The 23,366-nt window shown below is 51.0% G+C and overlaps 2 protein-coding genes across 4 annotated transcripts; one reads left to right on the forward strand and one right to left on the reverse strand.

The window, feature by feature from the left end:
* The first annotated feature begins 4,242 nt into the window (after positions 1–4,242).
* Positions 4,243–5,521, forward strand: OST4 (oligosaccharyltransferase complex subunit 4, non-catalytic). Its single transcript, XM_059893401.1, has 3 exons — positions 4,243–4,351; positions 4,476–4,613; positions 5,271–5,521. Exon 2 carries the CDS (start codon positions 4,477–4,479, stop codon positions 4,588–4,590), a length of 114 nt encoding a protein of 37 aa, XP_059749384.1. The 5' UTR covers positions 4,243–4,351; position 4,476; the 3' UTR covers positions 4,591–4,613; positions 5,271–5,521.
* AGBL5 (AGBL carboxypeptidase 5) lies at positions 5,374–23,355 on the reverse strand. 3 transcript variants are annotated; one of them, XM_059893399.1, is made up of 15 exons: positions 23,233–23,355; positions 21,848–22,108; positions 21,422–21,593; positions 20,936–21,099; positions 20,180–20,357; positions 19,736–19,914; positions 18,861–19,317; positions 18,188–18,297; positions 17,723–17,858; positions 16,839–17,041; positions 15,997–16,211; positions 8,466–8,618; positions 7,260–7,372; positions 6,278–6,408; positions 5,374–5,904 (listed from the first exon to the last, which is right to left on the reverse strand). In XM_059893399.1, the coding sequence occupies exons 2-15, from the start codon at positions 22,060–22,062 to the stop codon at positions 5,733–5,735; spliced, it is 2,598 nt and encodes an 865-aa protein (XP_059749382.1). In that variant the 5' UTR covers positions 22,063–22,108; positions 23,233–23,355; the 3' UTR covers positions 5,374–5,732. The 3 variants fall into 3 exon arrangements, with proteins under 3 accessions (XP_059749382.1, XP_059749381.1, XP_059749383.1); XM_059893398.1 differs by having other exon boundaries at positions 18,188–18,357; XM_059893400.1 differs by lacking the exon at positions 5,374–5,904 and adding an exon at positions 6,906–6,952 and having other exon boundaries at positions 6,275–6,408; positions 18,188–18,357.
* Positions 23,356–23,366: the final 11 nt, after the last annotated feature.

The raw sequence follows: 23,366 nt of genomic DNA on the forward strand, positions 1-23,366 counted from the left end.
TGCTGGGGAACAGGACACAAGCTCCTGACAGAGAACGAACACAGGGCAGGACAGACAGAAGGCCAGACGGATGCTGTGCTCCGGGTAAGAGGAGGGGAAAGATAGCTGGCTGCTGCGGGGAGTCAGAGAAGAGCTGTTGGAAGAAAGAGAATCTGATAAATGTTGGGGGGGGGGGAGTGAAGAACAGAGACAAGGTGGGGGAAGAGATTTCAGGTTGGTGAAAGTGGTCTGTCTCAGTTTCCTCATCTGTAACATGGGAATAATCATAGTCCCCTCCTTCCTAGTTTCGTGTGGATTAAGTTAATCCATGTGAAGCATTTAGAGTAGTGTCTGGCATGTGGTAAATGTTAGCTCTTCTTTGTGTCAGAAAGTCAGAGAGGTCCATTGTGGAAAAATCAGGGAGAGGTTCAGATGACTGGTTAACAGCTTGGGTTACAAGTTTTTGAGTAGGGGGTCGATACACATGCAGAAAGAAGATATTCTTGGCAAGAGCAATGGGCAGGGTGTTAGGGCACAAGGATGCTGGTTCCAGCTCCTCCTCTAAATAGTGTTATCACTTTGAGCAAACCCCCTGACTCCACCGGAGGTCTGCTATCTTTCTGTCATCTCAGGTCCCTTCCAAATTCTACATTGCCAAGTGATGCGGACTTGGAAGAGAAGGCTGTGACTGCTTGGTGACTGCCTGGGTAATGACGGACCAGATGAAGGGGGACACCACAGAAGCTTCCAGGGTTTGAGCCAGGATGAGTAAATCGAGAAGGGGAGCAGGTTTGAAGGAAAGAAAGATGACCCTCGTTTGGGCATCCTGAGTTTAAGATGAGAATAACACATCTCAATGGAAATAAACGTCCAAAGGAGATGGTTAGCAGTGTGGGTCTCGATTCTGGGAACCATTTGCAGGGCAATAGTTGGAAACTATAAGAATGGATGCCACCAAATCTTCAATGTGAATCTGAGTGATCTGCCTCTGAGGTCCTATGGCGCAGAATATGATCCTGATGACTGGGAGAAATGTTGGTGAAAAGACAGGATGGTGAAAGTAAACACTGGAACCAACAGAAATGGAAATTTGTGGCTGTTCCTTAGAGGTGAGGGGATCGGCACCTAGGGAGACGTGAAGGAATTGGTCCTGGAAGGTCCTGATTTCGAAGTCGCTGTCAGTGGAAGGCAGCAGCCTAGGCCCTGGCCCTGGCCCTGGCAGGAAGCTAACTCACTTCCCCTCCAGGTGGCCCTGGCTGCTGCTGTTGGTTTGCTTTCTCTGCTCTTCCCCGTCTTCTCCGTTCAGGAGCTTCTGGCAACTTGAAAAGTCATCCCAGCCATCTTGTGACTACCCAGTTGTCACCCGTTCCTTTGCCTGCCCCCTTAAGTTACAAAATCTGTTGTATTTTAAGTGTGTCAAGGCAAAAATGTTGCTTTTGAAATATAATGGCAGTAGGTTGCATTTCATTTAGTCCTGTAATTAGGAGCCAAGACCTAGGGCCTGACATGAATGTTTAGAGATCTCAAAGAAATCAGTGGGTTCACTGGGGAGGCCTGAGGTGCTGGGCGAGCAGCCTGCAGTGGAGACTAAGGTTAGAGGGAATGCGGTGGTGGCGGTGGTATTGATAGGCAGCCACAAATTTCCAGAGAGACCAGAAGAGAACTCCTGAGACCAAAAAAGGCTAAGAGTCCCTGGGGCACTAGGACAAGATCTATTTTATAATCTCTCCAAGACAGATTTCCATGGGTCTAGTGCCAATGGGAAACCTTGGCTATACCAGGCAACTAACTCATTCAGTCAACCATCACTGACTGAGCAATGAGCTCCTGTGCCTGGGGCCAGAGAGATAGGGGCCCCAGCAGAAAGGAGCATTTTATGCCTACCACCCTCTGTCAGAAGACTGAATAGTGGGAGGAAAAAGGGGGGAATAATATCAACCGGGCCTTGGGTCATGCCAACCCAGATGGGAATTCCAGCTTGTGGGGACTCTTGAGCAAAAGTCCACTCCTGCACAAATGCACACATTTTCTTTTTCCTTCCAACCCTTCCCACAGGTACAATACTTTAGGAGCCAACCTCCCTGGACGCAGGGCCCAGTGCCCCTTTTCCAGGTCTTGTTGCTTTTTCACTCCTGAGCCTAATCCTATGTCTTCTGCTTGAAATTGTCCCACTGATCACAGAGGTTAAGCTCCACACATTTCCCCCCGCCCCACATGCCCCCTAATCCTCTCTCTCCTACTTCCCCCAGGATAAGGCTTCACCTGTCTCACTTCCCACATACTTTTCCACCCAAGCTTTTTTCAGGAGTTGTTAGCTCTTAGCTGAGTCTAGTTTAGTCCTGGAGACCATTTTTAACTTGTTTAAAATGTTCCTCCAGGCACTAGGCCAAATGACCCATTCAAGGCTGATAAAGACTCGCTGACCTAGGCACAGGATGTTCTGGGAGGTGAAGGACATTTCTGGATGGTTCTAAAACAAATCCTTTTCCGCTTGCCCCTGACCCTAGGACAACCTATTGAGTCCACAGTCTGACACAGAGTATGCAACAGAGGAAGGAGGATCAGGTGACACTGTCTCTAACCATTTGTAGAACCTTGGTCAAGTCAATTACCTTCTGGGCCTCAGTTTCCTTCTTCATAAAATGACCTTGAAGGCCCCCTTCAGCTCTGAGAGTCTAGTTTACTTTGCACCCGGGTCAGCTGGTTTCTGGACAGCCTTGGAAAGCTGAAGCACTTCCAAGGCCTTCTCTTATGTCATCTGCAGTCTAGAAAGTCTACTTTCCAGGATCTAGTTGTGTTTCAACAGATCTAAAAGTTTGGTTGCACTTGGATCTGCTTCAAATTTCCAGGAGATGCAAAGCATAATGTGTGTAATCCTTTAAGACCTAGACCCTCATTCTCCCAGAGTAGAGCTGGGGACAGACTGCTCACTGAGGGGACACATGAGCGAGTACACGGCTGGGATTTCACCGTTATGTGGAGGCAACATGGGCTTGGGATTCTAAACAGAAAACTTCTGGGAAATACTGGGTGGGGGCTGGGTGATGAGAGGGGAGGCCAGGGAACTACAGACTGCTAAAGGCTGAGACCAAGCTTAGGAGTCATTGGGCTGGTGCATGGAGGACAAACTGCTGATGGTCCCAGGCCAGGGAAGCCCACTCCAGGCTAGTGCACCCTTAGCTCACCGTGCACACAGGCAGCGAGTCGGTCCCCTTACCCAGCTGTTCCAGCCCCATAGAAGCTCCTGTAGTTTTCTTTGGCTCAGAGAAGCAGAGGCGTCCCCTGAGCCCTGGCCCCCCTCTACCGCAAAGCAACTGGCTTCCATTACCCCTGACAGCTCCAGAGAAACAGCCCAGCCCCTGGCCCCAGCCTGGCTCAGTGCCGTTCCCTTTTATGGTGAAGCTGAGGGAAAGCAAGGAGGTGGGGGGGAGTAGGTTTTGGCTGGGCAGAGGGTTGTAGAGCCCCAGGCTGCCTCTCCCCTCACCAGAGACCCTCGGACATCTACCCACAGTCATCTTTTCTTTTTTCTCCTCGGTGGCCCACTCTGCTTATTACCCACAGGACCCCTCTTGCTGGTCCCAGCCCTTCCTCCTTTTCCCCCTCCCTCACATCCGGGGGGGTGATTTCGCACTTGGCTCAAGTCCCACGGTTTGGGTTTTGATTCCGGGAGGGTCCGCCCTATTTCCGACGCCCACCTCTGAGAGTGGGATGGAGGGAGGGAGTCCGGAAGGGAGGCACTGGTCAGATCACAGGCAGGATCGTTCTATTTGGCGGATGTGCGGCAGAAAGGCTGGCGCCGAGGAGAGTTAGCCGGCCGCCCCAGCCCTGTCCTCATTCTGCACCGCCTCTCACCCCTCTCCCCGCCGCCCGGACCCGGGAGGGGACCCTGAGGGCAGGGCGCAAAGGAAGCACCTGGCCGGGCCAGGAAGCGAAAAGTGGGCAGCAGCACGGGGGCCCGCGACTGACAGGGGTGCCGGAGTCTAGGGTCAGGCCGAGCCTCCCGCTCGGTCCCGGCGCCGCACCCTCGCTCTAGCCCACTCCTCGGCTCCAAAGAGGCGGCCCCAGCGCCGCTAACCGCGTCCCGGACCACGCCAACAGCGCCCAGTTGCGCCGTGCCGCGTCCGAAGCGAGCGTCTGCAGCCAGCCCGCCCCCTACGGCGGCCGGCCCCTCTTCAGCCCCGCCCAAGACCCCGCCCCTCGCGAGTGCGCCGCGGGAGCAGGCGAGACGCGGGGGCTAGGGAGCCCTTACCGGCCGAGCCTGACGGCCGGAAGTGGCTGTTTTGGGACTGAACTGGAGCAGCGAACTTCCGGCCCAGGTCTCCTACCTCGAGCTAGTCCGCAGACCGTGTCGGAGCCGAGCCCTGCTGATCAGGTGAGAGGCACGCAGGCGCGGTCCACGGCCCATCGACGGTGGCTGGGCCAGTGGGGCGAGGACGGGTCCTGGTCTGGGCGAGGAGTGCGCCGGTCCGAGGCTCAGTCCCTCCTCTTCTCCGCAGCATGATCACGGACGTGCAGCTCGCCATCTTCGCCAACATGCTGGGCGTGTCGCTCTTCCTGCTTGTCGTTCTCTATCACTACGTGGCCGTCAACAATCCCAAGAAGCAGGAATGAAAGTGGCGCTTTCTCCGCCCCAGGTAACGGTCCGGGGCTGTAGCGCCCAGCCCCGGAGAGTGAGTGGCGGGGCCGCGCCAGGGCCTGAAGGGTTCGAAACTTCAAATCAGAAAGTGTTGGGCCAAGCATGATACTGTCCAGAACTGGGCCCCTTTATCCGCACAGAGCAGCGAGTGCCCTGCCCCCTTCCCCCTTAAACTGCTCCCTGCTAGAACGGGGTGGGTTCCCGTAACTCCCTCAGTCCCCATCTTCATGTGGTCCCCAGATGCCCAAGTTGATAGTACGGGTACAAGGAGGTACTGACACCCGAAGGAATAAAGGTACTGAGGATGCCGTCCAAGTAAGAGGATTTAGGCTCTTCACTTAAATAGTACTCACTTTTCCAAGGTTGTTTAGGCTTTTATTTAGGCATAATTTTTTTTTGTGAGGGGTTGGAAAGATAGAGGATTCTATTTCAGGGGCACAGGGCACTGATTTAGGGGTTGGCTAGTGTAGACCCAAGCCATAGAGAAGAATGGGATGGGGGGTGTGTGTTGTATGAACGTCTTGTGAACCAACCCGTAAGTGTGGGCGAGAATTGTCAGGGGGGACAGGCTGGATGGGAGCTGATTGCTGAAGGATTGCCCCAGAGGAAAGCTGCAGCATTTTCCTTACCTCAGGTCTTTCCCCCTCTTTTCTAGGGTTCCAGGACATAGTCTGAGGCAAGATGGAGGGTGTGAGGGGCCTTCACACTTCACTTCATCCCTTCTACCCATCACAACATACAAAGCAACTACACCTGGATTTTTCCAAACAACTTTTATTTCCTCAAAGTCTTCCTTAACCTTATGGAACAAGAAGCTGCCACTGAATAGGGCCCAGCATAGGGCTACTTTCTTTTCTACTCCCTCCCCCCAATATAAAAATATAGATTTTTTTTGTGGTCCCAAAATCGTGTGCTGTGGAGGGAGGGAGGGAAGGGGTGGCAGGTCCCTGCTTTGTCCTGTCTCAAGGTGATGCTCTGCAATGTCTCAGAATAGTGTGGCTGGCGTTCCAAGGAGTTATAATTGTCACAGGGAATCAGGAGCTGAGAAAGGCGACTAGCACATTTCTCACTGTGTTCCCCATCTCGGGGTCATGTGCTGGGCAAGAAGGTCAAGGCATCAGACCCGGGGAGAAACAGTGAGTGGAGGAGATTTAGGGACAAAACAAACCTCAGTTTGGCCCAAGGGCCCCCCACTGTAACAAATCCGGGACTGGGAGTCAGACAGACTACGGGAAATAGGAGAAAAGGCAGGGGCAGAGCGGGGCCGCGGGGGCCCAGCCTGAGGCAGCCTGCAACAGAGAAGAGAGAGGAGTCAGGGTTGTGAAAACTCCGCCCTTCTTCTGGTCTTTCAGCCAGGGGCTGGGAGATGAGAGAGGCAAGGTGGGTGAGGACAGGCAGGTTGAGCACTGCACAGTGGTCTGATAGGAGTGGTCTGACCAGCCTGCTCCTTAGGCCTAACTAGAAGTTGTTCTCTTGTCTGTTGGAGTGAAGACTGACAGCATGATGGGAAAAAAGTCAGGGACTAGGTTCTTAATGAAGGTACGTTTAGTCTTTCGGGGGTCAAAGGGAGAAGGGAAGGAAGAAAATGATCCTGAATGGCAGAAATGGGAATAAGGGGATAGAAGTGAGAGGTGGGGTGAAGAGTTGGACCCTGGTGCTCACCGTGGTACGGAGCAGGGTCCCGGCTCTGGCTCACTGCTCTCCCTGGTCCGGGGGATAGGGGACGTGGGGCCCGAAGAGCCTCTCATCCCTCTGCGAGTCGGCGGTGAGCCCCGGCCCAACCTGGGCCTAGCCTGTGTGGATAGGGGGTAGGCTATGAGGCTGGATTCTTCCATGAACTTTTTTGCTTCTAGGTTTCCTTGTAGTATCCACGCGTATGAGTGTAATATAGGTGTCAACACGGGTACCGGGGCCTTGAGTTCCTGGGCACTGTTCCTAGCTGAGAAGGTAGGGCAGGATGATAGCTAGAAAACTCTTGGGTTCAGTCTACGACTATACATTCCAAGCTTTACTTAACTAGGGGAGTCAAAAGGGTCCAGCATTTAACCTTCATGGTTATACCACGGTCAAGATCTGGCTGAGTAGAGAAGCACGGTGTAGAAAGATGTTGGAGGATTAGTAGGTCTACCTCAGAGCCTTCACTGCCTCAGCCCCTGCCAGAGCAGCTTAAGCTTCACCCATCCAGTCAGCTTCTGCCTATACCCAACTTCAGTCAACCTAGTATGGGGATGTGGACTGAATCAGAGTTGGTGGTACAGCTGTTCCTAGGAGCAGCAACCAGATGTGTTACCTGGGGAATCCGGGACCCCTCCTGGCGGGAACTCTCCTCGGGCAGGTCTGGGCAGAAAGAGAGGAGAAGCTAAGGGCAGGGGCAGGCAAAGCCAAAGCTAGCAGGCTGAGGTTAGGGTACGTCTGGCAGGGATACTGGGATTGGAAGCAAGCAAGAGACCTGGCTGAAGGGGACGGGGGTGCAGCACTGGACAGACAGGCACTCAGGCATCAGAGCAGCTCTCTGCTATGGTTGTGGGGAGAGGGTGTAAAGCAGTGCTGGGCGTTTTCCCTCCCACTACCCAGGTGAACAGCGCCTTGCTGGGCTCTGCCAGAGTTGTTATGCTGGGGACTGGGGAAGACCCAAAAATGTTACCTGTAGTCGGGTCCTGATACAGGGGATCCGAGGTCCAGCCCTTAGCAGACCTTTCCCAATCACCATGACAGCCTCTGGTTTGTCCCCTGAGGATAGGAATGAGCAGCTGCTCCCTAGGGAACAAAGGAAACATATCAGGATGGGGCCATGGAGAAGAGGTAACTTCCTTTAGATCAGGGTTTCTCAATATTGGCAGTATTGACATTTTGGGCTGGATAAGTCTTTGTTGTGGGCGGCTGCCTTGTGTATTTCAGGATGTTTAGCAGCATCTCTGGCCTCTACTCAGCAGATGGCATTTCTTCCCCTGCCTCCTCCCCACTGTAACAACCAAAAATCTCTCCTGTCACACAAATGTCCACTGCCTGGCAAAATCGCCCCTGGTTCAGAAGCACGGCATGCTCTAGTCTGGTCCGGGGGGTAGATCAGTAACTTGGAGCTTGAATCAGAACCCACTCAAGCTGAACGACTCTGAATTTATAGACCTTAGAGTTATCCCAGTCATATGTGTGAGCATTTAAGGATCAAGTCGGCAGTACCCAAGACTGGTGGATTCAGGGCTACCCACTGAAGAGAGTTAACAGGTTGGGAGTAGTGGGCTCTGAGGGAGGTAGAAGATGTTAGGCTGGAGTCTTAGAAATCGTTCCCGTCCAGTCCTTTACACGGCTGGGTCTGTAACTTAAAAGGAGAGCAGACAGACGGTCTAGGCTCTATGTGGATGATATGGTCACATAACATTTGCGGTGATGACAGGTGAAAGGCCTATGCTTTTTTCATTCTTCAGTTTTGTCTAAGTTGCCCAGCTCCTGGAGTCAGGGAGCTTGAATAAACAGCAGGTAGGAAAAGTCCTCAGGTTCCTCAACTGTAAAAGTAAGGATTAAATGAGATAATGTGCTTAGAGCAGTGCCTGCCACATAGTAAACGCTCAATAAGTGGTAACTGTTATTTTATTACACAAAGATGTTCACTAAACTCCAGCTTCCTGTACAAGGGCATTGATGTTAGGGATTTAGGATAATCCAGGAGGATAACTGATGCCCCTGGTCTGGAGTGGCCTATATTACATCAAGTCAGGAATGAGGTCCAGGTCACGTGGCAGCAGAGCCAGAGGGACTTGTTCAAGCCTAGTCAGGAGTCTGGCCTATGCCCTGGAAGGTAGGGAAGGAAGGAGGTTGGCCAACCCAGATTTCAGTGGCAGTGGGTACAGACCTGATATGCTGAGTGAGTTGGGCAGTAGGCAGGAGCCCATGTGTAAAGAGGCTGTGTTAGAACTAACAGGAGTTGGGGACGGGGCCGGGCTGCTTGAAGTAGGGCGATGGGTCAGTGGCTGCTGCCGCCGTCTTCTGTCCTGGCTTCGGGGCTCTGAGTAGAAGGGACAAAAGCAGATAAAAGGGCAAATAAGTGAGGCATTGTCACTCCCCCGCCCCATTGGCTTTCCCTTGTCAGCAGATGCCTGTTTTCAAGCTTGTCATCACACCAGCATCCCTCTTCTGAAGTAAGTCTAAGATGGGTAGAAAGAACTAAAAATTTATTCCAGCTCTCCAGTTTTCATCCAGCCCTCATCCTACTTCACCTCTTTGGAGCTAGCCTGCTCACCCACCAGTTCATTCTTCTGGCAAAGAAGTTATTGAGCTTGGCTTTCCTAGGTTCTCCTCTTCCCACTAACTGCCCCTTTTCAACTACTTGTCCTGCCCCTAAATGTCAGTGTCCCCCACCATTTTATCCTTGGTTCTCTCCTGCTCTACGTACTCAAAACTCCGAAGTCTCCCTCTTGCCCTTTTTTTCCTGAACTGCAGTTCTAATTGTCTACTGATCGTTCCTACCTGGCAATCTCTCATGACCCAAACAAAACTCATTTTCTCCCCTCCTTCCTTTTGTTCTCCCTATCTTGGTGAAAAATCTGCTAGAAACCTTGTTTCATCTTTCGACTCCTCCCTCACATTTAGATTTGTGTTTAACCCAAATCTGGACAATTCTCCCTCTGCCTTCACTTGATTTCCTCCTTTATTCACCCTTGCCATTGCCAGCATCCAGATACAGGTCTTTATCTCTCATCCAGGCTTTTGAAAAAAATTCCCCACTGGCCTCCCCAGCTTGAGTCTCTTCCCTTTTACAATCCATCCTTCACACAGGTGCCAGAAATTATTCTTCTAAAATACAGACCTGATCAAAAGTCATTTTGGCTCAGGCAAGGGGGAGATACTGAAGGTCTTTTAAAGGATAAAGTCTCAACTTTTTAACATGGCATTCAGAGCCCCGCCCACTGTGGGTCCAGTCTACACATCCTTAGTAGGATGCTGACTTGATCCTTCACACCCTCTGCTATAGCCTCTAGGGCTACTAGCTATGTGGTTCCTCTGCAAAGTCTGTTTCCTCTTCTAGTGAAACTTTGGACATCTTATATGTCCCATCTCGAATGTCACCTCTGTGAAGCCTCGCTGACCATTAACAGTAGAACTAATTCTTCTCTTTTCTTTCATTGTCCTTTGTTCACTTGGCTAGTAATTGTTTATGGTTTCTGTCTCCTTAACTAAATATTAGTACATGTAAAGTACTTAATACTGCCTGGCGCATAGTAAGTGCTCAATAAATGGTAGCTAATATTCTAATTGGAACTTGAGTCTCTTGAGGGTAGGGACCTTGTCTTTTCCAATACTGTACATCCCAGTGCCTGTGAAGTACTGCCTGGAAAACCAGAGACCTTAATAAACATTTTGTTTACCCGGATAGCAGACACCCACTGTAGACCGTAAGCTGGCTCAACAATCCCTGTCTAAGGGCATATGGTTATACTCTGTGGGGCAGCTCTCTTGGTCCCTTCTTTGTAGCTACAGCCTCACTACTACAGATTCTGAAAGGTGGGGTCCCAGTGGGGTAGATGGTGAGGTAGGGAGATTCTCAGGCTTGGCAGGTCCTTCCTTATCACAGGGGGAGAGCAGGTACCAAATGCTCTCAAACGGAATGAGCTATTAACCTTTGTGGAGCTGAATTCGATGGTGGTTCCACGATGCCAGTTGACTTCTAACAAAGCAACATGTGTTACATGTGAAAAGGCTCTAAAGTAGGAAGTAGGTGACAGTAACTTTACCTTGTCTAGCTACACTAGCAGTGACAAGGCTACTTCTGGAAGGTCCCAAATCAAATTTTAAAAAACTGATACTTGTATGAATAAGGACGAGAAGAAAGGGAGAGATCTCAGGATGGAAGCTACTCTAGCTTTGAGGAGTTTGCCAAGATGCTGGGTACCAATTAGAGTCTAAGACCACACACAGGAGCCAAAAACAACCAGACCTTAGGGGGCTAGTAAGAGTTGGCACAGCGATGTCAACAAAACAACCGAAGTCAGAGACTCATGGCCACAGTCACATAACTCGAAACATTACCCACCACCAATGACTTACGAGACACTGTAGATAGAGCCTAGACCTGGGTAATTCTTTGGTTCAAACAGGGATGACAAGATGATGTCAAGTGATAGTGCACAGTAGGCAGAAATAATGAACTTTAATGACAGAGGGGGAAATAGCAGGAAATAGATGATCTGAGAAATATCTATACACAGAAGGATGTTGAAACCATGTTAAGGAATGAAGCCTCACCCCACCCCAAGGAAGGATAAGAGAGCAGTCTAGAAATTGAGTGAAGGCCTCTGGGACATTTGTAGGTTCTAGTAAGGAACTGAGTGGCACTTAAGAAGATACAAAGCAAAACAGGCAAATGATATAAAAAATGCCAGTGTGAAATGTAAGGATCAAGGGAAAGATATTAAGGATACAACTCAGGAATCCTGCCCCTAAGGAGAGTTTCAGGGTAGGAGACCAGTTCTAGTTTAGGAGAGAGGCCTGATCTGGAAAGTAGAAGGCATTTAAAGGTAACACGTCATCACTTAAAAGACTGTCTTAAGGTTCGGGGGCTGCCTGTGAATTTGGCAGCGTGAGCACACAGCCCAGTTTCTCATGTTTTGGCTTCTGGGCCCTGGTATAATCCAGGCCTACCCAGTCTCCACTGTGACAAGAATTAAAGGGAGGAGCCCCAACTCTCTTCTTTCTTGGTTCTGAGCTAGAGAAACAGTGCCTTAAGGCTGAATGCAAGTGATAATGTGAACAGCTCTGCATCTAGAGGTTGTGAGATGGTGTTTTATGATAATCAGCCGCTAGGTTCCATTTGGGAGAGGCAGGACAGTCCTGGGGCAGAGGCCTGAGACATAGAGCCAGAATGACCTCACCATGTATGAGTCAGAATGGATATTCTAAGGGCTCACAATTTTGAGGAGCAGTTGTGTAATCTGTGCCTAGGTCGTGCATCATCCCTCCAAAACATCTTTAGAACTGTCCCTACAGGTAGCACCCCAGATCTCAATGGATCCCTAGGATGATCGCAGACCTGATTTGTGCCCTGTGTGGGGTGGACAGGCGAGACAAGCCTTCATTCAGCTTCAACTTCTTGCCTTTTATTTGTTCAACAAATATTTGCAGATCATTTAATAAGTGCCAGGCCTGGTGCTAGGTGCTAAGGGAATAAATAGATGTGTTAGGAGACATTTCCTGCCATCAAATAAGTTTTACTCTAACACAAAACTTTTGTTTGCAGGGGAAAAAGTGAAAGTGGTGATGGTGCTGGAGGCACTCTTCCTGTGTCCTTTGACTCACTTCTCAAAGGAGCCTCCACTCACCATTGGCCTTTAGCTGCTCTATCAGAAGCTACTGGTCAGCTGAGACAAGGCATCACAGAGGCCAGGAGAGAATTCTGGTAACCTCAGCTTTAAGTGCCAGAGCTGGGGGGGGGACTAGAGTGGCCATGGCAGGCTGATGGCTGAAGGCTCCCCGCTTTACACTTAAGTCCCTTGTCTTTTACACCAGTATCCCGCTGGGTAGGGTGGAGGGCTAGGGAATAAGTTTAAGTTATTGAGTGAGACTTGCTTGAATCCAGGGCCAGGACTAGTATGAGGCGAGTGAGGCGCCTAGAGTGCACAGTTTAAGGAGGCCCTTGCCTGACCCTGAGAGCGAGTGCCTTCTTAAATCGTGTGTCCTAGGCACCTCACTGGCTTCACTCTAGTCCGAGCCCTGTTTTCATCAATACATAGCCAAGAGAAGGAGGAGCTCGTTTACTATCCACCCTCTCCCCAGCAGGTCCTCCTCTGAGCTGTCTGCATCTGCTTTTGCACCAGGAAATCGCACACTTTAGCTGTTACTTTAGCTGTTCCCCAGTGAGCTCTCCCTCCTGCTCCTCGGTGGCAGCTGCGGATAGTGCCGGCTGCGCTTCTGAGCCCCGCGGTCAGGGACGTGACCACGGGTCTGGGAAGGCGGTTCTCGGGACCTATTTTGCAGCAGGGGGAGAACGAGGTAAGGAAGATCCTGGCACTATGGTCAGGGGCGCTGGGAGGCAAGGCTTACTCAGGCTCTTCCAGCCTCCTGCCCCAGCAACATTCCTGCTCACCCCAAGTTGGCTACTTTTTGGCTTCTAAAATGTCACCCCCAGCCTCCGAGGACAGACCCTGCCAGACTAGTTCCCTGAACTTCTAACTTAAGCTTCTGGCTGCGCTACCTAGATCTTTTCTGAAATTTTCTGGGTAGCCCAATCTCATGTTCTGTTCTGGCCAATAAAGGATAGTCAATTAAACGTACGGTTAAATGTGATAAAATTTTTATACATTAGTGGGAATTTTCTTATAAATAAGTTGGTAAGTCAAAAAAAAAAAAAACCTTGTCAACGCAATCCCAGTTTTGGGATTTGGAAAGTGTATTTATAGCTGCTTTTATAGTTAGAGATATGAGGGTTGTGTTCTTCCTATCTCGGAAGACAAAGTATGCCCAGATGTGGCAAAGGCCCAGGGGCCAGATGTGTGGAACCAGGAAATGTCACAAAGCTACAGCATAGGATAAATCACACGAACAAAATAAGGAAGTTTTTCTAAGGGTTAGCTGAAGATGCCATGTCCACATACCACAGCTGCATCACAAGTCCCTATCCCAAGCCAGGGCCAGTCTCCCATCCTGGAGTCTTATCAGGGACTTTGAGATGAAGTGGTAAAACTGTAGCACCAGCAAATGCTCAGGAGAACAGGAGTCAAGATTGCCAGATCTGATCTTTCAACTCCTTACAGTATTCCTGTTTGGTGTTATTAGGAACCTTCTTGACCCCTTGACTTTAGAGACATAGTTTCTTAGTTCTTACAAATATTTATGCAAGTCCCTAGGGTGTCTTGGTACTCAGACCAGCTCTCTTTCTGCTTCTAAGTTCATTTACCTGGGGGAACATGGCTTCTCACTTGGTTTCACCTGTACGTGGATGACTCTTAGATCCAACCCTGATGTCATCTTTTCTACAGTTTGGCCCTTTCTCTGCCTGTAGGTCACCTCCATATAGCTAGCCCATGACATCCAAGCACGTCTAAAGTAGATAAACTCAGCACTTTTCTTCCAACAGTGTCTTACTGTCATCATGACATTTTCCTTTAGCTTGTAGCCATGAAGCTCTCTTAGTCTCTCTTCCACCACCACTGAAGCCTGCCACTTCTATTTCTAGTATGTACATTCACAGACCCTGGTATAGGCACTAGTTATCTCATGTATAAACTACTGCAAGGATCCCGCCTCCCTGTCCCTGCTTGATTTATATATAAACGAACAGTTCACAGATAGCTCTCTTAAACAAATCTTTTGTTCCCATCATTCTCAGAAACACAGTCGTTGCCATGTCTCGTTAACGCATCATCTTTGTTTTCAAGACATTTCGGCCCCTTCCACCCACCTGTCTTGCTGATTTCCACGGGAAGGGCTTGGCCCCTCGAACCAGCCAGTGTGCCTGCTTGTGGTCCTCTCTACGCGGCAGCTCTGGTCCTGGCTATCACTGTCATCGCTGCAATGTTTTTGTTAAAACCATACACCACCACCCATTCTTCAAAACCATTTCTCAATGATCATTCTTTGGGTGGTTACTCTTGTGCTTATCTACAACAGTGGCTCCCCACGTTCCCTGTATGTTTATAATGAGTGTGTGCTTTTACGTTGTGTTTACTGCCCTGTGTTCCCCGTAAAGTTTCAAGTCAGTCAACCAGGAATTACTTTGTACTGACTATGCCTATTTTCTATTAGTTATTTGGGGGAAGTAACAAAGAAACAGAATACATGTCTCTCACTCAAGGAGCTTAATACAACACTCTGCATTTGGCGGGGGGTGGGGGAGGGCAGGGAAGATGTTAATAAAATACTGACTAAAAACTGCCTAGAATCCTCCAGTGAGGACCTAGAAAAGGCTCTTTACTATTACCCTTTTGTAGTCAGGGAAGGAGAATTTATGGTGCCAATATTCCTTCTATGAGTTAAAAGGAAAAATTAAAAGAAGAAAAAATATACAGATTTAAGATGGGAAACTCAAGCATACTGGAACACGAAAAGACTAAGTTTGAATAACTGCCACTTAATAGCTGCACAATCTTGGACAAGTTACCCTTAAACACCCTCAGTCTCCTCTTCAGAAAAGTGGAAATAACCACCTATCCCACAGGGTCTTTGTGAGGATTAAATTAAATAAATATGCGATACTGTTTTTTTTTTGTTCACTGTTTAATGCTATTTAAATATAAGGCATTATTATTGCTTTAATACTCTCCTTCTATCAAACAGTGTGCAAGTGTCCTTTCCCAATGAAGACAGACTCTCTTAAGAGTGGGGCTTGGAACATAAGCAGAGGTAACTATGGAGCTTCTCAGGGGTAGAACATCTTACTGGTCAAAGCTGGTAAGGCCCGCTGCTCTCTCTCCTGTGGCTGCTCTAACTAGTAGTCAGATTTCCACAGCCACTGACCCCAGTGCATGTTTCTGCTCTGCACCGAAAGCTTTGTTGCAAGCTGAGTAGCAGGGAAGTGCTAACAAGGATGAGTGCAGCTTGAAGACCAGCAAAGCTTAGTTCTAGCATTTAAGCCTCCATACTCTGGCAAGATTGCTGTAGCCCAGAAGCCACATACAATGTTGATTTTTGATTTAGTGTTATTTCCAGAAGTGGCCCGGCAACTGTCTCCCTGCTACAGTCCGGGTCACTCCCGAGGAACGGCTCTGGAGTCCCTTCCTCTTCTTTTTCCCTAAAGGCCCACCTGTTTTGGGGATACACTGTGACCCAGAATCTCTTGTCTTGTATCAAGCAGGGTCTCCTTGGCCAAACCCAAGGGCACAGTTGAGCACTTGTGACCACTGCTGGAAGGGGCTAGACTATTGCTTTGTAAGCCTAGAACAGGAGCTGTCTGTAGTTGTTCCATTTTTCTTTGGAAGAGCTGGCATCCTTCTGATAACACTTTCTGAACAGGCTCTGAAGCCAGGAACAATTTCAGCCCATAGAGACCCTGGATAGGATTCTCCATCTTTGTATGGTGCTGCGATTTGGATTGTGAGGACATCTCCTTATGTTGCTCCCAACAAGACCGACCCTGTCCTTGACGTGGAGGCTCCATGTCTCAGTGTGAACCTGCTCTAGCCAGTGTTTCTTCCTTGGAAACTTTCCTGCCTCCCAGCAGTTGCTGAAACCCAGATACCGCGGACTCCCGCCTATGCCATACACGGTACCGTCTGGAGCTCGTGCCGCGGGGAACACCAAGGTCGCAGAAGAGGCTGTAGATTCTGCTATATACTAATTTTATTGATTCACCCCTCGGTCCCAGGCCAAGTGTGTATCTTCAAGCTCTCACTTCCCCCAGCAATGCCCCAAACAACTGAACACCTGTTGCAGGGGCTCCCAGACTAGCTTACCTCTGACGGGGCCCAGCACCCGGTGGCTGACCTTTTGGGTGCTAGAGCCCAGGCCTGGCAGCCCTGCAGGCCGACTGCCATGAAAAGGAAAGCTGAGGGAGTTCTTCATCTGTGGAGAATTTTGTTGACTGCTGCTGCTACCACCAGCACTTGTGCCAGTGCTAAAACTTCGCACGCAGCTCAAGGTATTTTCAGAGCAGGAAACAGGCAGTCCACTGCAAAGAAGCAGATGCCAGTTAACCCTGGGCCAGGGAGGTTGTTGCAAGTCTTTCCCCATGGTCTGATGCTCAGTAAAGCATCACCTCTGGAGTGAAAAGGCACAGGGACTCATTCCAAGGGAGCAGGGAGGGATTTACGTCCATGGATAAGGTCCCTAACCTGGGGCATCTCAGGATGCCTGGGAGCCCTTGTTCACACAACATGCTCCTGCAGACAATACGCTAAGAGCCATAAGGGCTGTCCCTGGGCAGCTTTAACTCCCAGCGAATTCCCCTTTAATGCCTTGGTGCTGCCCTTGGACCCCTCAGTCATTCACAACCACTGGAAGCTGAGACTTGCCCCCACCCGCACCCTAATTGTATTTGATTTTGTGCAGGGCTCTGGAGCAGGGAATCCCCTAGCCTGCTTTTCAGATATCTGGGAAGTATGCAGCTCCAGGTAAAAGGGAAGAGGATGCCATTCTCCAAAAAATGCACTGATCTTACTAATTTAAGTTTCCCCTGGAAATATTCACCACGTGGTCCTTTTGGAAGTTGGGAATCACACAAATTCCTTGGAACTCCTCGCTCTAGAGCCCTGTTCCACTATCACAGCCTTTCTCCCTTCCACCCTGCTGGTCTTACTTGTTACTTTTGGGTGGAGTTCGAGAGCCTCTCTTCTTGTTGACACCCGTGTTCACAGTAGTGCTCAGGCCTCGACTGCTGCGCACGTGTTTTAGCATCCAGGCCCGGAGGTTCGTGAGGCTGCTATGCTCTGACAGCACAATTCGGGGCCACGGATTGCATTCTGCCATGTCCAGAGCTGCAATGGCCATAGCTCGTCCCACCTGTGGGAAGAGTCTGGTTTGGCTCAGTGTCTTGGTCTTCCAACCTAGGGTGCTGTGTTGGTTTGGGGTGCACAGCACAGGGGAAGGGAAGGAGAGGCTGGCCTCACATTTGCTCGATGAGGATCCCAACTTTAGTGCTCAGGCTGTTTATCGCAAGTGGATTTAGAGCTATTCCCTAAACTGTTGCCCATCTGGGGCCCCCATCCATTATGAGCAGGGGCAGGTGGGCTTTCTGGCTGGCACCAGGCAGGAGTTCTCCCAGCAGGAGAAGGCATTGGGATCTTTTCTATAACCCACAGCTCTTTCTACTCCTCTTGTGTGCCCTAGGACACCAGGATCATCAGGTACCTCTGCAGAGGGGGTACTTTTAGGTCAGTAGTGAACAAATGCAATAGAAGGAGGAAGACAAGCTCAGAGGTGAAGAATCTGACCCGGATGTGCTCGGGGATTCGCTATGGTGGGGTTGGGGGGAGGTCAGAATAGTGCCCACTCATCCTCTCAGTACTCTTACAGTCAGAGGCCTGCGCCTATTAACCGAGGAAGACAACCACAGTGGTTGAGAGATGAGACAGCGACAGTGGTGCGGCTCTCCTCAGAGGACCTTAGAGTCAGGTAGCAAGAGTGAAGGCCTTTCCAGACTTTGCGGTTTCCCTTTTCCCCACTCATCCCCTGCATGCATACCTGCTCAAACTGTTCCACAGTGTATCTGGAGGGGAAGGCCGGCGGGGGAGGGGGGCTGGCACGTCCGTTGTCATGGCAGGCGGCAGGGATGCTGTTTACTGAGCGTCCAGTGTTGTAGTTGCATTCAAGTGTGTAGCTAAGACACAGAGACATTTATCAGACAGAATCTGGACAGAACCACGGGGGGACAGACTAGGTGGTCTATGAGATAATCATTTGGGAAAAAATATACACAAATAGAAAGTGCTAATCCCTAGCAACTAGCAATTGACCTTGGCACTTTATCATATACCTAAGAAGGTCCCCAAAAGGGACCTTTAGTGTCCCAGACTAAAGACAATAACACTAATTGTGAATCTGTCCTTTGAGAAGACTTCGGCTATCCCTGCCCCTTGAACGCCCTCGACTAGGTATTGTTTTCTTTGGGAAGCTATTTCACAAACTGTATCTCAATTTCCACCCAACCTGTGGATTATCCCTGAGGCTTTGTAGATTGCAACCCGGCCGCTTCCCTCTTTAGACTGGCCATCTCTGCGGTCTCGGGCATACATGTTCTTCTCTGAGAAATTGCAGCCCTGGAAGTCAAAGTGGGCTGAGTTCAAGGAGATGAGCTTTGGATACAGCATATTTTCCACCTGTTTGGGCGAGGAAAAAGGCAACTCAGAAGGAGAGACAGAGAAAGAAGGGATGGGGACAAGGAAGAGATGCCAAGCATGCGGCCACGTGCCTTAAACACAGCAGACACCTTCAGAACCATCAGCAGTAGTCAGTGTTCGTAAATTCTCACTGAATGTTTGACAATATTTCTAGGTGTTGGAAAGGTACGATTCTACCTCTTTTTAAGCCCTTCTTCTCTCCAATAATGCAAAATTCTCCTCCTCCCCTGGTTTCCCAAACCCTAGAACAGACTAGGATGCCGAAAGCTTGACCCTCTTTCAGAGGTCATGACGTAATGACTGAGACTTGAGGGGCCCAGTGCTGCCCCTTCTTGGCTCTCTGGAGCTCGCTCAGGATATTGTACCTCTTGCAGCCCCAGGCCTTCCTGCCAGAAGGCCCCCTTCCCTCCGTTTGTGGCCTGACCTTTATTTCCTAGCCTGCAACATGTCCCACACTCACATGACCACCTGTGGATTCCTACCTGGGTGTTCTCGTCACTAAAGCTGTTTCCATACATGAAGCAGCCCCTTTTGGAGGCATGTCCATGCAGGTCCACGTAGTAAGCAACACCACTCTCTTTGGGGGGGATGGTGTCGGGGTCTGGATGCTCAGCCTCAGTGGACTGTTGTGGCATAATCCACACGCTGTGGCGCTTCGGCTCTGCTGGCTCGGTCTGTGTCCAGGCCTCAGGGTTCTCCCCGTCAGACGAGTGCCCACGGCGAGCTTCATTTCGGAGATTGTTGGCTTTCTCAAGGTCGGAAAGGGGAGCATCAGGAGGGAGATGGGGACTGTGCTGGTGCTCAGAGGGACTCTGGGAGTTCAGACGGGAGTGCACGTGGTGGTAGAGAAGCACAGCTTTAGCCCCGTAGACGGCCGGGTGCAGGACTGCATCAGGCTTCAGGTACTGACGGTTCAGATTCACTCCACGCGAGTCTGTGCTGTAGGGAAACAAGGACCAAAGCAGGGTCTAGAGGGCTGGACCAGCGAAGGAGACACTAGAGTAGATGAAAACAAGACTTGACTTGTGACACGAGAGGCTGAGGGTGCATTAGGAAAGAAAGAATTGAGGCCAGGCCCTCTCCGTGGTCAGCTGTCACCCATCCCATAGAAACCTAAAAGACAGCGCCCTCCGCTCAGCTGGACCTGCGGGGATTCTGGCTCTTCTCCTTCTAGAGAGTGCCACTAGATGGGATCATATTCCTTCTCAGGTCACTGGAGGATCACATGAACTTGCCCTCGTTAGGGTGCAAGAGGACTGGGAACACAGACGTTAGATGAGAGGCTGACAGTCTTCCACTGAGATGCAGGGCGTGAGGGGACTGGGAACAATCCAGGCGGGCTGGGGACGCTTCTTACCGGTAGTGGCCCCGGACTACGCCATCGGGGTTTAACATGGGAATCAGCTTAAAGACAAAGAGGCGACGTAGGGTTTGGGCCCGAGGATCGTCAGGTCGAAGGATGAAGTCCAGAAAGCCATTGAAGACAAAGCTAGATGGAGTCTCCCCAGGGTGTACCCTACTGCTTAAGAAGAATATCTGAGGTGGAGAGGAGAGCAGTTATTAGGTCAGTTGCTCTATATTCCACGGTAACCATGTGGGGATGGTGGTGGGATGAGGTGGAAACAGCCACTGGATTTCCAGCTGGCTGAGTCTGCAAATGGAGTAGGAGCTGTCACACTTGCCTCAGAATGCAGGCTGAGGCAGTGTCCACGGGGCTGAGGAATAACATGGCCTTAAGCTACCAGCAGTGCCTGGAGCTGGGCAAAGGCCAAGGTACTACCTTTATGCTATTTCTACTCACCCTCTTGCCTGTGAAACGGAATGGTCGGGGTGTGCTGGCATCAGGAAATAGCTGCTCTAGGCGGGGCTCTCGATCTTCTCGAAGCCCATGGCAGGAACTGATCGTTAGCAGATCTACACGAAGTCCATCCAGAGAATAGCAAAGGGTCTCCCGGTGGTAATAGATGGTATCCAGGGGGCTGTAAAGGTAAAAGTCATTAAGCCAGGAGAAGTCCCTGAAGTCCTACCAACAGGTGGGCCTTGTCATGAGCCCAGGATTTGTACGATCTGGTACTTCACCCTAACCTTTGGGGCTTTACAGTCTCTCACAGTTTTAAATGAGGCTGAGGATGTGGGTGGGTCTACATTGCCGGAATGCAGGGAACAGGACAGGATAAACTTATTGTTTTTCTCCCCAGTTTATGGTGCCCTAGGATAGACTACTTTGCATAGACACAGAGAGTTGGCCTCTGCTGGGGCAGGAGAAAAACAAATGTGTGCTGAGCAATGGCAGTGCTGGCTAAATTCTGGGTAACTGATGGGAGCTGGGATACTAAGAGGGTTGAAGTAGGCAGCTGGATAAGTGGAGTGGAGCGGTGGTAATGCCAAGATCAAGGTCACACAGAAACATCTGTCAAAGATACCCCAAATCCCACATTCTGTACAGAGAAAAGAACAGATGAGGTTTTGTTTCAGGGCTCTTAGGGCAAGTTCCAGGAGTAGCAGAGGTGCCGTGTGGTCCAGGACGGCATGACAGGAGTAAGAATGCGGCTGGCACCTGCTATGGGTAGGGTGGTTCTCCAGAAAGCGCTGGTCCAGCTGGTTCAGCAAATCCTGGCAGTCACTGTAGGAGAAGGGGTAGCAGAAGGCGAAGAAGGTGGTGGCCCCACGGCTTTCCACGAAACGGTGAACAAAGGATAACACAAACTGCGTCTCTGTCATCTGAGGAGCAGAGGAGGAAGAGGGAGGGGCAACATGCCATCGGTGTCAGAACTAAGATCCTGCTGGGGTCACCAGGAACTGACCTCACACGCTCATCACTTTTACCAACGTCCCTCCCTCTGAAACTCCACGTGACAGCCAGATCCTTCTAGGCTTCCCGAGGCAGGGGCTTATCTTGGACTCCAGCTGGCGCCAGAGGGACGCTGGTACCAAAACCTGGTGTCCCGCCTGCCCAGCACGCTGTATCGAAGGGACTCCTCTTTCCTTTCCCTCATCTGCTTTTAGCACCCAAGTCTGTCTATCCTCCTCATGGAGAACTTACCTCAAAGGTGGGCCGGTCTCGAATGCGTTCCCAGCGTGGCCGGGTGGGCAGTGTGCGCACAAAGGGGGCCATGCCCTGGGAATACAGCTTGCTTTGCTTGTTCATGTTCATGACGTTGATCTTGATGAGTTTCCCTGGAGTTCCTCCCCGGACACTGAAGTAGAACCATGACCTGAGGGCCAGAGTAGGAGAGACAGGTCATTCTACAGGGGAGGGTTGGAGAGGAGCGAGGTGGGAGGGCTGGAGCAAGCCAAACTGGGAAAGGGCTACTTGGTAGGGAGAGAGGGAGGGAGAGAGGGAGAGGAAGGGGGAGTGGGAGGGGAAGGGTAGTGTGCTGGCACGAACTCTCAGTCAAAGGGCTAACTGAAGCAGGGGTGCGGGGCCAGCCTCTCTTCCTTCTTCTACCCTCCATTACTCTCCTCTTACCTGTTCCCATTCTCGAATTCTGTTTCAGCACAGTCTGGTCGAGTCCACACGTTGAACTCATAGTCAGGGGAAGAGGCAATGCTGCTGGTGGAGGCTGAGGCACCACCCGCTACTCCCTCCCCATCACTAGACACAGATTCCACCTTCTCCACGTGGGCTAGGTTCCCTGAATCAAAGCGAGAACTGAACAGCAATCCCCCACAGCGCAGCTCCATGGTGCGGCTGGGAAAGCATCCTCCTGCCCCACTCAGGCCCTGAGAGCTGGGGAAAAATGGTGGGGTAGGGAGGAGAGGGAAGAAAAATGAAAACACGTTCTTTGAGTATCTCTGGGTGAATGAGAGCTGCTCTTAGGGAGTGCCCTAAGAAACAAGAGTCTCTCTCCGCCTTAAAAAAAGGTAGAAGTGGGCTTCCAGCAAAGGCCAAGAATAAGCAGTATTCTGTCCCCACACTAAGGGTTATAACTGACCTCAAAGGACCCCATTTTACCACAGCTTGGCTATTCCAAAATGAAATACTCAGTGGCTAAAGTATGCTGAGAAACACCAGACTCTTAAGTTTCTTTGCAGCCCAAAGATTAGAGATGCTAGAGAGGTCAGATTGCCCAAATCTAGCCAAGATACACCCACCACCACATGTGGCCATCTTGAGAGATGGGCCATTCTGGATCTCTGGTTCCTAGACGGGCTCCCCACTCTGGAGAAGAGCAGAGTGGAGAGAACCACGTTTCTAACTTTGGACGGGCAGCTTCCTCTCTCCACTCCTCTGTCCTCACAAGTACTGACCAGGCAGTTTTCTGTTGCTCCCCTGAGCCCTGGAAGGGCTGGTTCTTACTTTTTTGTTACTACCCCGTGCCTATCAGGGAGGAAAACTAGACGTGTGGCCTTTGCCAAGCCAAAGGAAACTGGGCAGAAGCCACCTGCTCACCTGGAGACTGCAGCTCAAACCCAGCTACGGTACGGGTCTATTCCACCCCCTCACCCCCAGTCCTGTGAGCAGTGAGGCCCCTGAAAAAGCTACCTTGGTAGTTGTGGGTTACTAATGGGTGTTCTGAGCATCCCTAAAAAAAATGTGGCCGATAGAGACCTACTTGGGGACAGGGGGATGGCTTCTCGACCCACAGCTCTGAAGGACCCTCACACGAGGACCGAGATTGTCCCGGCCAGGGTGGGGTTTGTTGGCTTGGGATGGTTCTGGGCGGACTCACACTCGCGGGAGGGTAGGAAGGCAGGGCGTAGCGGGTAAGAGAGGAGGCCACAGGAGTGGGGTGCGGCCGGGGGCACCCCGGGCTAGGGGCGGGGCGGGGTGGGATTCCAGAGGGGCTCCGGACCGCCAGGGGCTGAGAAGGGGGCGGGGCCGGGGCCCGCACTCCACGCAGAGCCCCTCACCTCTCTCCGGGCCGGTGATCCCGCTCCCTCTCCCGCTAGCGAGGCGCCACCTGGGCCCCGGCACCCGGGCCCTCCACCCAGGACCCAAACAAAACCCGAGCGCCGTGGTGCCGGGACCCCGCTCTGCCGGGAAA

The sequence above is a fragment of the Balaenoptera ricei genome, chromosome 13 (genome assembly GCF_028023285.1).
Source record: "Balaenoptera ricei isolate mBalRic1 chromosome 13, mBalRic1.hap2, whole genome shotgun sequence".
Classification (NCBI taxonomy): domain Eukaryota; kingdom Metazoa; phylum Chordata; class Mammalia; order Artiodactyla; family Balaenopteridae; genus Balaenoptera; species Balaenoptera ricei.